At 49.3% G+C, this 13,285-nt stretch overlaps 1 protein-coding gene across 1 annotated transcript in view; it reads left to right on the top strand.

Moving 5' to 3' along the window:
- Window positions 1-13,285, top strand: part of TOM1 (target of myb1 membrane trafficking protein) — a 110,620-nt gene that overhangs the window by 27,961 nt on the left and 69,374 nt on the right. The window contains exon 7 of the mRNA XM_069736941.1: window positions 13,092-13,208. Coding sequence (XP_069593042.1) covers window positions 13,092-13,208 — 117 coding nt within the window. The remainder of the gene's footprint in view (window positions 1-13,091; window positions 13,209-13,285) is intronic.

Below are 13,285 nucleotides of genomic sequence, written 5' to 3'. Positions count from 1 at the left end.
TGCCTAAACCCTCCAAAAAATCTGCAAAAACACATACGGTGTTCTTCACTTCTTGCACCTCCTGTCAGGCTGCGCTACCAAGCAGGCATGCTGCTCCACTCTGTAATGCTTGTGACCCTAAATGCGCTCAGGAGCCCCCCACCGCAAACGAGCCCGCGGAGACCAGTCCAGTGGGCTTTGTCACTTTCGCAATCTATGGCTTCTTTGACTAACGCTATCGAGTCCATCCAGGAGCAGGACCACTAATCCGCCTATTCAGGAAGCTTCCCCTACGGCTGCGGAATCTTCAGCCTGCAGGGGCTGCTCTCATTCTAAGCACAAGCGGCCATATAGGAAGCACGTCCGTAGCTCGTCCCCCAGGCTCTCTAGTGCCTCGGCATCTGTTAGCTCCGCTTCCCGCTCTCGCTCCCCAGACACCTCTTCCGATCAGGACTCTGATCCTGAGTCTGATGGGCCTCTTGATCTGGAGTCGCCAGGTTATAAGAGCACTATAGATAGTCTCATTGAGGCCGTCAACCAGTCCCTTCAGGTTGATGAGGAACCGGCGACCTCCAGTACGGTTAATTCGGTGTCCTTTAAAAGGACTAACGTACTCATAGGGTGTTTGCCAATCACCCGGAGTTCCAGGACATAGTCCAGCGACATAGAGCGCGTCCAGACAAACGTTTTTCAGGCCAGAGATCTCTGGAGTCCAAATATCCTTTTACTCGGACTCCCATGACAGCACGACGAGAGAGGGGATCCGCCCATTAGGAACAGGAAACCTACAGATACAAAAGGGCGGTACCTCTCCCTTGCCTCAGTTGGTTTCCTGTTCCTGAGGGGACGGGTGCCTACAGACAGAAGGCCCAGGCCGGCCGGCCGATTACGGTAGCGGGGGGGTCTCCTACCTCGGCCGGTGCGGAGATCCCTGGAGACGCCACGGTGGTCCTTGCTGGACTTCACGGCAGTGGCGTTCGCAGCAGGGAGCGGAGTCCGGAGGATTTCCTGCCTCCATCAGCGTCAGCGCAGGTAAGTATTCCCATTGGTGGTGCAGCGGTATGGTGGGGCTGCGGGTGCCGGGCTCAGGCGTGTGGGTGAGCTCCCGGAGCGCTGCGCTCCATTCCCCGGCGTCCTGCACAGCTCTCAGCACGTGCTGGAGCATTTCCGGGTGCAGTGACGTGGGGGGTCGGAGTTAGCGGCCGCTTCCGGGTCGCCGGACGTCTGCGCATGCGCAGTCGTTCCAATATGGCGGCGCCCATCGCGTCTGTGTGCCGGTTTTTGACCGCAAGATCTCCTGCCCTCTGCTGTATCCTGGGCCAATAGGGACAGCGCTGGCCCATCTGCTGACCGGATCCAAGGGGTATTTATGCAGGTGGAGATGTCAGATCCCTGCTTTTGGTCGCATTTCGTCATGGAGAGTGGTGGTGAGCAGCAGCAGCTGCCAGACGAGGTACGTCAGAAGCCCAAACAGAAGGATAGAGGCGACCAGCCCAGTCGTAAGAGCTCTTCCGAACAAGGATCCAGAGCTTCGACTAAAGAGACCCCTCGGATTCCGGTATTGTACTTTGGCGCACGGGTAAGTGATCTACGTGAAAGTTCACTCTGTGACGCGGGCCCCTTTATACTTTATCATTCCAGGGGAAGAAGAGTACAGGGAAGTCTAAACATAAGGAATGTGCCCTCTGTGGAGTCCCTCTACCGGACTCTTGTTCAAAAAAATTATGTGCCCCCTGTATACAGCAGACGGTGAGGTCTACAGGAGCGGGTTGGTGGTAGTGACTTTAGGTCAGATATTAGTTATCTCCTATATTGTCCTCCCCTAGGTAGCAGAAGAGTCCGTAACTCCGGCAAATCTGAGGGAAATGATCCGGCTGGAAGTAAGGGAATCACTACGGTCCCTATCCCAAGCGGAAGGCTCAAAGCATAGGACTCTCTTGGACTCTAATTCTTCAGAGGAAGAAAGAGAGGAGAATTCCTATCTCTCCAGTCCTCTCTTCTCTTCATCAGATGAGGAGTCAGGACGATTCTGTCTACCCTTGGATAGAATCGACAAAGTCGTCAAATCAGTCAGAGGCACCATGGGTATAGAGGAACCTAAATCACAGCCCTCGAAACAGGAGATGATGTTTAGCGGACTTGATCGTAAAAAACATAGATCTTTCCCGGTAAACGAAAAGATTCAGGACTTAATCCTTAGAGAATGGAAGAAACCAGAAAAAAAGGGGGCCTTACCACCAGCGTTAAAACGCAGGTATCCCTTTGACGATCCGGTTGTGGATACATGGGATAATGCTCCTAAACTGGACGCGGCTGTTGCAAAGGCGTCAAAGAAGGCCTCATTACCCTTTGAGAATATGGGAAACCTCAAGGATCCTCTGGACAGAAAGGCAGATATATTCCTTAAAGGTACCTGGGAGATGGCGGCTGGATCTCTCAGACCAGCCGTAGTGGCAACATGTACGGCCAGATCTTTAATGGTCTGGCTAGATCAGTTAGAGTCTCAGCTTAAGGATGGTGCATCCAGGGATACTATTCTGAAGGCTCTACCGACCATCCAGAATGCTGCAGCCTTCCTATCGGACGCATCGGTGGACTCTGTCAGAATGGCGGCCAGAGCGGCAGGACTATCCAACGCGGCTCGCAGGGCCTTGTGGCTGAAATGCTGGTCAGGTGACATTCAGTCTAGAACCAAGCTCTGCGCCATTCCGTGCGAAGGACAATATCTCTTCGGTCCAACTCTGGACGAGTTGTTGGAAAAAGCAGGGGATGACAAAAAGAAATTCCTCTATATTCATCTTACCGCCGGCCCTTCAATCGAAGGAGATTTGGTCGCGGGAAAAAACGCGGGTCCTCTCCCACTAGAGAAAGTTTCAGATGGGAAGACAGACGCGGTAGAGGTACGGGCTATATGTTTCGCCGTTCCTCAAAGGATCAGAAAAAACCAGACCAATGACTAGCGATCCCTGTGGGGGGTAGACTGTCAGCATTCTCTTCAGCTTGGCTTGACATTACAAACAGTAAATGGGTCAGAGGCATCATTACTGAAGGTCTAAAACTGGACTTCAATCACTGGCCTCGTGAAAAATTTAAATTAACCCCTTTACGTTCCTCCCCCCTTGAGCAAGCAGCCCTGGAAGCAGAGGTTATCAACTTATGTTCCAAGAACGTGCTGATTGAAATTCCGGAATCAGAAAGAGGAAGGGGATTTTATTCTCCTCTTTTTCTGATTAAGAAACCAGACGGATCTTTTAGAACGATCATTAATCTCAGATGTCTTAATGAGTTCCTGGTCAATGAATCATTTAAAATGGAAACAATCAATTCAGCAATAAAAATGTTGTTTAATCACTGTTTCATGGTAGTGGTAGATCTAAAAGATGCATACTATCATGTTCCAATACATGAACACTTCCAGAGATTCCTGAGGGTAGCTGTGTCAATGGGGGGCCAGATTCGCCATTTCCAGTTCAGAGCTCTTCCCTTCGGCTTATCAGCAGCTCCTAGGGTGTTTACAAAGTTAGTGGCCGAAGTCATGGCACACTTACGAGAGTCTGACATCCTAATTATTCCCTACTTGGATGACTTTCTTATAGTAGGGAGCTCTGAAGACCATTGCCGTTCTCAGCTAGAGACAGCCACATCCAAACTTGAGCATCTGGGGTGGATCGTAAATTACGAAAAATCTCGTTTACAGCCCCAGAAAATACAAAGATTTTTGGGACTATTGTTAAACTCAGAATCCCAACAGTGTTGTCTTCCACCCGACAAGTTGTTACATATCCAACAACAGGTGTCTAGGGCAATTGATAAGCCATCCATGACCCTTAGACAGGCTATGTCACTATTGGGTTCTTTAACATCTTGCATTCCCGCCGTCCGTTGGGCCCAGTTCCACACCAGACCATTACAATCCGAGGTGCTGGTTAATGATAGAATCTTACAGGGGTCCCTGCAGGATCAGATTACCTTAGGTCCAAAAGCACTCACTTCTCTTAGGTGGTGGCTAGACAGTAAAAACTTATCGGCGGGAGTTCCCTGGGTGTCACAGGTAACACGTGTGGTAACTACAGACGCTAGCCCTACGGGTTGGGGAGCACACATGGATGACATGATGGTTCAGGGTCTATGGTCCCCTCCCCTAACATCAGCCTCCTCCAACCAGAAAGAGTTAATGGCAGTAGAGCGTTCAGTGAAAAAATTCCTCTTATATCTACAGGGTCATCATGTCAAGATCCTATCGGACAACCAGGTGGCGGTCGCATACATAAATCATCAGGGTGGAACTCATTCCGAGTCACTGATGAGAGTGGCGGATCGTCTGTTCCAGACCGCAGAAAATCACTTCTTATCCCTAACTGCTCTACACATAAGAGGAAAAGAAAACATCAAAGCGGACTTTCTAAGCCGCAACACCTTGAGACAAGGGGAATGGTCCCTAAACAATTACGTGTTCGATCAGATCGTCCACAAATGGGGACATGCAGAAGTAGACTTATTTGCTACCAGGGACAACCGGAAGACAACAAAATTTTGTTCCCTAAATCCCAGAGAAAATCCGCTGTCGGTAGACGCTTTTCTGATCAGATGGGATTTTCAACTGGCATATGCATTTCCTCCACTAGGCCTGATACCCTTAGTAGTCAGGAAGATAAGAGAAGATCGAGCCAGAGTTATATTGATTGCCCCATTCTGGCCCAGAAGGGCCTGGTTCACTTGGCTCAGGATCATGTCAGTGGAGGACCCCTGGGTACTTCCGGACATTCCAGATCTGCTCTACCAGGGGCCGATCAGCCATCCTCAAGTAAAGAATCTCCATTTAACGGCATGGATTTTGAAAGGGCGTTACTAAAAAGCAAAGGGTTCTCCCCGAGTCTAATTGAGACCCTTATGAAAAGTAGAAAGCAAATAACCACAACAATCTACGCTAGGACCTGGCGGAAATTTCTGGCCTCTTCTGATTTTAATTTAGAAGAGGGATTACCTATTAAACAAATCTTAGAATTTCTGCAAAAAGGCCTAGAGCTAGATCTATCCACTAGTACTCTAAGAGTACAGGTCTCGGCCCTAGGGGCTCTATTTTCATGTAACATCGCCAATAATTATTGGATCTCAAGGTTCATTAAAGCTTCTATTAGATCTAGACCCATACATAAAGATAGATCTATGCCTTGGGATCTCAACCTAGTCCTGTCAGCATTGACTAGAGAGCCGTTTGAACCATTACATTCAGCTTCAATTAAGGCCCTATCTCTTAAGACAGCCTTTCTTGTGGCAATTACATCTGCTCGTAGAGTTGGAGACATACAAGCGCTCTCCAGGATATCCCCTTATACAGAGTTTCTACCAGACAGAGTAATCCTCAGACCGGACCCAGCCTATTTACCGAAAGTGTCATCACAGTTTCACAGGACACAGGAGATGGTTTTACCATCCTTCCTTCCCAATCCCTCCAACCCTAAAGAAGAACTACTCCATACATTAGATGTTAGGAGATGCCTGCTAGAATACATCTCTATTACTGACACTTGGAAGAAAGATAATGCGTTGTTTTTATCTTTCCAAAACCCTAGAAAGGGACTTAGGGTATCAAAGTACACACTAGCAAAGTGGATTAGGGAGGCTATCTCTTTGGCTTACACTGCAGGTGGGGGTCCGGCTCCGCAGAATCTGAGGGCGCATTCCACCAGGGCCATGGCTACATCCTGGGCGGAGAAGTCTGGAGTATCAATCGACCAGATATGTAAGGCGGCCACATGGTCATCCCCGTCCACCTTCTTTAAGCACTATAGGTTGGATTTGGGGGCTTCCTCTGATCTCACATTCGGGTTAAGGGTGCTACAGGCCATAGTCCCTCCCTAAGGAAGCTTACATCTCTGTAATTCTCTCGTCGTGCTGTCATGGGAGTCCGAGTAAAGCATTAAGCTACTTACTGGTAGCGGCATTTCTCGGAGGCCCATGACAGCACCCTTAGTTCCCTCCCTATTCACGTGGGGGTTGCACTCCATATAAATGTATATATTTCACAATATGATACCAGTCCCAATAGATGTCTGCTATTTTTGTATATAATCTGTATATAGTGTATATTTTTGTGTACCACTAACCGCGGTAGTCCTCTCAAGACTCTGAAATACAACTGAGGCAAGGGAGAGGTACCGCCCTTTTGTATCTGTAGGTTTCCTGTTCCTAATGGGCGGATCCCCTCTCTCGTCGTGCTGTCATGGGCCTCCGAGAAATGCCGCTACCAGTAAGTAGCTTAATGCTTTTCTCCCGATCTCCGCAAACAATGGTCAGAATCCCCGCCTGTGGATACTCCTGTTTCACGTTTGTCCTCGAAAACTCTCCTATCCGTGCCGGATGGATCTTCTATCAAAGATCCCACAGATCGCCTAGTGGACAGTCTTGCCCGTTCAGTCTTTTGAGGCTTCAGGCTCGGCACATTTTCCCTCCTTCATTGCTACCTGGGTAGCCAAAGCCGTGACTTGTTGGTCAGACTCTCTGCATAAGGCCTTACAGAACAGTGATCTTCCTTCTGACATAGCGGACCTAGCAAATCAAATTTCCTTGGCTGGCGATTACTTAGTATACGCTTCCCTGGACGCGGCAAACTGCTCTGCACTTACGGCTTCAAACACTGTGGCGATTAGGAGAGCCCTATGCTTGAGGAACAGGCGAGCGGACTCCGCATCTAAAAAGTCCCTCACGTCCCTGCCATATCTCAGTGGCCGACTATTTGGTGAAAAGCTGGACAAGCTGATTTCAGATGCTACAGGGGGAAAAAGTACTTCCCTTCCCCAGCAGAGATTCAGACAACCGTTCCGACGACAGCCGCAGGCTCGTTTTCGGCCGTTTCGTGCAAATTACGCATGGCATTCCTCGGCCAGTTCCCCTGGTTCGGGGCGCCGCACCGGCAGAGACAAAAGCCCTTTGGCCTTGTACAGGCCCAACCATTCCTGGAGGGGCCGCACCACGCAGTCTAGGTCCAAGGGATCCAGACCCCAGCCCTCTTCTTCTAAATGACTCGCAACCTCGTCCGGACGACACTAGCAAAGTAGGCGGACGCCTTCTCTTGTTTTGTCATGCCTGGCTCGCAGTCATTCACGACGAGTGAGTCAGGGAATCTGGTGTCCTCCGGTTACAAAATCAATTTTTCTTAACCCCCGCCCCCCCAACCCGGTTTTTCGCCTTCCGCCCTCCCGAAGCGGGAACGCGTGCTCTGGCTTTTTCCCAGCCCATCGAGTCATTCCGCCAAGACAGAGTTGTTGTCTCTGTCCCAGAGGACGAAAGGTTCCGCGTTTTTTTTTCAAATCTGTTTATGGTCCCCAAAAAGGATGGAACAGTCAGGCCCGTCCTGGACCCAAAGCTCTTGAACAGATTTGTCAAAGTCCGTCATTTCAGGATGGAATCCTTCCGTTCCATCATTGCCTCGATGGAACAAGGCAAATTCTTAGCATCCATCGACATCCGGGATGCATACCTCCACATCCCAATCTTCCCACCTCACCAAAGGTTTCTTCGCTTCACCGCCTTGCCTTTCGGCCTTGCCACCGCCCCCAGAGTTTTCACAAAGGTCATGGCGGCGGGCATGGCTATTCTGCATTCTCGGGGTCTAGTCGTGCTTCCCTACCTAGGCGACTTACTGGTCAAAGGCCCATCTTTCCAAGCCTGCGACGAGTGTGTCCGCATTTTCTTAGATACTCTTTCTCAGCTGGGCTCGTTGATCAATTTAAAAAAATCATCTCCTTCCTGGGCATGACCCTGGACACCTCCCTAGGGTTGGTGCTTTTTCCTCAGGACAAGGTCCTGGCTCTTCAACGGGGGTCTGGAAGCTTCTCCAGCCGTCCCCCTGTTCCATCCGTTTCGGCATGAGGATTCTCAGGAAGATGGTAGCCACAATGGAGGTGATTCCATTTGCGCAACTACACCTCCGTCCCCTCCAGCACGCTCTGCTGAACGCATGGGACTGGAGTCCATTTTCCCTCGACCGACTGTGTCCTCTCTCTCCTCAGGTCAAGCAGACACTCCATTGGTGGATGCTCCGAACCTCTCTTCTCCAAGGGAGGTCCTTCCTCCCAGTCCATTGGCTGGTAGTCACTACCGATGCCAGCCTCCTCCGGCTGGGGAGCGGTCTTTCGCCATCACACTGCGCAGGGAACCTGGACTCATCACTAGTCTCACCTTCCCATCAATATCCTGGAGATACGTGCGATTTGGCTGTCCCTAAAGCGGTTCCATCATCTCCTAGCAGGCCGCCCCATCCGTATCCAGTCGGACAATGCCAAGGCTGTGGCTTATATAAATCATCAGGGGGGCACCCGCAGCAGAGCTGCAATGCGCGAGGTAGAGCACATCCTTCGCTGGGCCGAAAACAACCACTCGGTCATATCGGCCGGTCACATTCCAGCAGTGGAGAATTGGGCCAGGTCTTGACTCAGGAGAGTGGTCTCTCCATCAGGACATATTCCAACAAATCTGCCTTCGTTGGGGTACTCCGGACGTAGACTTGATGGCTTCCTGGTTCAATGCTAAGGTACCTCAGTTTGTGGCCCGGTCTCGGGACCCGAGAGCAATCGGGGCGGACGCGCTAGTTTTTCCTTGGAGTCAATTTCGCCTTCCTTATCTGTTTCCCCCCTGCCCCTGCTTCCCAGAGTCAGCAGGAAGATCTGGGCAGAGGGTGTCCCGGTGATTCTCATCGCCCCGGATTGGCCTCGCCGGGCGTGGTATGCAGAGCTGGTCCAACTCATCGCAGACGTTCCTTGGCACCTACCAGATCATCCGGATCTACTTTCTCAGGGTCCGATCTACCACCAGAACTCAGGGGCCCTGTGTTTGACTGCTTGGCCGTTGAATCCTGAGTTCTGACTCAAGCAGGTTTTTCCCGTGGCGTAGTTTCCACTTTGATCAATGGCCGAAAACCGGTGTCATGGAGCATCTACCATCGGACCTGGAGGATTTTCTTTGAATGGTGCAGAAGCAGAGGTCGCCCTCTGATGGTTTTCAACATCCCTACCATCCTGGATTTCCTCCAATTCGGTCTGGACTTGAGGTTTTCGCCGAGTTCCCTTAAAGGGCAGGTCTCGGCCTTGTCAGTCCTTTTTCAATGAAAGATTTGCTTCCAAACCACAGATCAGAATGTTCTTTCAGGGAGTCTCTCACGTGGTGCCTCCCTACAAAGCGCCTCTAGAGGCTTGGGACCTTAATCTGGTCCTAGGTGTCCTGCAGGAATCTCCCTTCGAGCCGTTGCAGGACATCTCTCTACCTCTCCTTTCATGGAAGGTGGCTTTTCTCGTCGCTATTACCTCGATCAGATGAGTCTCGGAGTTGGCGGCCCTTTCCTGTCGGACGCCGTTCCACCGGGACAAGGTAGTTCTCCGACCGTTCCCTACTTTCCTCCCGAAGGAGGTGTCTTCCTTCCACCTCAACGAGGATATCGTACTTCTGTCATTTTGTGCTGCTCCAACGCACCGCGCGGAGAAGGCTGTTCACTCCCTGGATCTTGTCAGAGCTCTCAGGAAGTAGGTGTCTAGGACGGCACCTTTTCGACAGACGGAAGCTCTGTTCGTGCTCCCGGCGGGACACCGAAAGGGACTGGCCGCTTCTAAGTCGACAATCACCAGATGGATTTGGTCGACTATTCAAGAGGCTTACAGCGTCAGAGGCAAGCCTATCCCTGCAGGCCTCAGGGCACACTCCACTCGGTTGGTGGGTGCTTCCTGGGCCATTCGGAATCAAGCGTCTGCAGAGCAGGTTTGCAAAGCTGCGACCTGGTCTAGCCTGCACACCTTTTCAAAGCATTACAATGTCCATATTCAGACATCTTCAGATGCAAGCCTGGGTAGGCGTATTCTGCAGGCAGTGGTAGCGCACCTGTAGACAGAAGGTGCCATAAGTTTACACTGTTGGGTTGTTATTTCCCGCCCATGGACTGCTTTTGGACGTCCCACGGTCCTGTGTCCCCCAATGTGGCGATGGAGAAATAGGGATTTTTGTGTACTCACCGTAAAATTCTTTTCTCCGAGCCACTCATTGGGGGACACAGCACCCACCCCTGTTTTGGCTTGTTGCCTATGATGAGTGTTTTAGTCTCTGACATGTTGTTCCTACGGTTAAATTTTGTTAACCTCCTACTGCTTTGCTATCAAACTGGTATTATCCGGAGCCAGTGGGCGGTGTATACTGCAGAGGAGGAGCTAACCCTTTTTGTATTTACTTAGTGTCAGCAGCTTACACCCACGGTCCTGTGTCCCCCAATGAGTGGCTCGGAGAAAAGGATTTTACGGTGAGTACACAAAAATCCATATTTTATTTTCATTTTTACTTGGAGATGTTTTATGCTTATTTATAATTTTTACACAATATGTCCCCCAGAAGATCATAAACTATTTCTGAGGAACATTTTTTTTCATCATTTTTTTTCCATTGTAATTGGGTCATTCATTCAAACCCCAGATACAAGGAAAACCAGCCCAGTGGAATGACAGAAGTCACTGGCAGGGCTAGTGCGGGTCTGCTAGGACTCAACATCCCTTACGCTGGCAGCGATGTATTCATATGATTGCCAGGTCCTACAGATGCTGATGCTTCTGGTCACTGCTCTCGATATGCACTATGTAACTGGTAAAGGAGAAGACAGAGGCGGCGATAAACCTGTTCTGTCTTCTTCCCAGCGTCCCTGGCTGTTTCCTCTTTAAAAAGGTTGTCCACTACTTTGGTATTGATGACCTACCCTTAGGATAGGTCATCAATGTCTGATTTGGTCGGGTCCAACACCCGGCACCCCTTCCGATCAGCTGTTCTTGGTGGCGGCCAGAAGTACTCGCTTGCGGAACTGCTCCGTTTACTTCTAGTGGCCGAGGTCGGGTACTGCACATCAGCCTCCTATTCAGATCAGTAGGAGGCGGATATGTAGAAGACGGAGCTGCTGCGCAAGTGAGTATCTCTGGCCGCCACCGAGAACAGCTGATCGGCGCCGATTATCTGACCCCAACTGATCAGACATTTATGACCCATCCTAAGCATAGGGTCATCAATACTAAAGTAGTAGTTTCAGGTGTCCATTAATGCAGATTACAACATGCCAAGTCAGCCACAAATAAGTAAATGATGTAAAAACAGCAAATGAAAATGCCTTCTAATGGACAGGTTAGGAATGGTAACACAATCATACTATAAGGAAACAATTAGATTATTGATAATACAATGAATCGTCTCCCCTGCAGTCTTCAGTTTCCCGGCATTCTAGTGTCATTTCATTTAATATAGACTGAATGGATGTAAAGGAATTGTCACATAAAGTAAATGCTATCTTTTTTTCCATCGCCTACATCACTTAATAATAGGATTTATTTTTTATGCCCGAGGGGGATCTTTACACATTCATTGCCTTCAATTGAATCCTTACACAAGACAGAAGATGAGTCTTTAGGAATGTCTCATTGAATGGGAATTCTTTTCATTTTTCACACTATTCCGTGCAAATTCTGTCGTTACCCATATGAGAAAGTCTTTTCTGCGCTCCATCTTCCTCCCCCGAACAGGCTGGAATGACATCTCTGTATTTTCTGTTTGCAGATCGAGGTTACTTGATGTTGATCCTTTTTTAATATATTGTAACATGTTGTGCTTGTCAATAATGGCCGATTTATAAGCATTTTTAGAGATGGTTCCTCCTTATATGTAGATATTACCTGCACAGAACATTCCTTACGGTAATTTATACTCACCGTCTCCTATAGCCCGAACTCATCCCAAGCTTCATCTTAAGTTTGCAGGCTGAGATGAAACACATCCATATTTTATGTACAGAACATGCCCTGGTGGTTTAATAATCTAAAGTAGGAAATCGAAAGTCTCCAGACACTTTAAATTAAAGGGGTTGTCCAGCAAATACAAGTCATCACCAATCCGCAAGGTAGGTGATAACTTGCTGATTAGTTGGAGGTCCGTCCGCTGCGACCCAGACAGATCAGCAGTGTAGGGAATTTTTACCCCCCAAGGGTAACTTTTACCCCTGTTACAAAATTGAGTGGCAAGTCGGATGCCCGACCACTGCTAAATTTCAATGGGGCTGCCAGAAAAGGTAGAGCGTAGAGCTCCGCGGCCCCATAGGGAATGAATGGAGCCATGGTCGAGAATGTGCACTATACTACAGGTAGGGTCTCCACATTCGAAGGAAAACGGTCCAAGTATTCTGATCAGACTTTGATCGGCATGGCATTCGTTTTTCTCAGAGGTGGATAAAAGACAAAAACAATTTTTTCCGCCTTTAATATTTTGTCAGCCATGAAAATCAGACTGCACCCGGATATCATCCGAGATCGGTCCTATTTTTTTTCACGGACCCAAAAATTTGCATTGACGATTTTGATCCGGCACTTGTATCAAAAGCGGACGTGTCTCGTATTTTTTCCGCGGACCGCTCAGACATGTGCAGAGACCCCCAAGAATATCAGAAGTTGGAGTACTATCGGTGAAAACCACGGAGAGCACTCATCTGAGAAAATCGATAAATGGTCCTAGTACAGCTGATCGGTGCAGGTCCCAGCGGTCAGACCCCCACGATCAATATTCTCACTTGGACAACCCCCTTCAAAGTTGGGAAAACGCGCCTTCATCTAAGGTGTATGGGGGCCTCCAGACTCTTCTGTTACTGATGATTTTGGGGAGCGACGGATCAGGGATTCGTGATTTATGGCGGTCAGCCAAACAAGCATGCAGGGACAGCTCTTAAGGCGTGCCGGCATTACAGACGAGCAGACATATTCACACTACCCTGCTTTGGCATCTACTTTGGTACTTGTTGACAACTGGATCATTTTGAACTACCTCTGCCAATACTCAAATACCGGCGGCATTTTCTGCACCTCTCGTGGTTACTGGGCCCCCGTACCGCCACGTGAGGCCTCATCCCTAAGCCTGGCCCTGCTGTCACAGAGGACCAAAGTACCTTTTACTCTTCTCTAATGGACACCTTAAGCTTTGCCGGTGCTCCAGGAGCATTTGTCACCAGGGTGTTGACTGATTCCTACAGACGTAAGACCACCATTACACTAATATAGTATGGTCATCACCAGGCATTGTATGTGTAACTTTTATCATGTCCGTGACAGATTGCAAAGCTGCGTAGTGAGCTGGAGGTGGTGAACGGGAACGTAAAAGTCATGTCGGAGATGTTGACTGAATTGGTGCCGCAGAACGCAACACCGTCTGATTTGGACCTTCTGCAGGTAGGAGGCCAGGACTGGTTTGTACCATAAAATCTTTGATCGATTCTTCTATATTTACACATTTGAGGGTTAACGTT

Source organism: Ranitomeya imitator, chromosome 8, assembly GCF_032444005.1.
Source record: "Ranitomeya imitator isolate aRanImi1 chromosome 8, aRanImi1.pri, whole genome shotgun sequence".
In the NCBI taxonomy this organism is placed as follows: domain Eukaryota; kingdom Metazoa; phylum Chordata; class Amphibia; order Anura; family Dendrobatidae; genus Ranitomeya; species Ranitomeya imitator.
The sequence above is the reverse complement of the archived record's forward strand: the minus strand, read 5'-3'. Positions and strand labels throughout refer to the sequence as shown.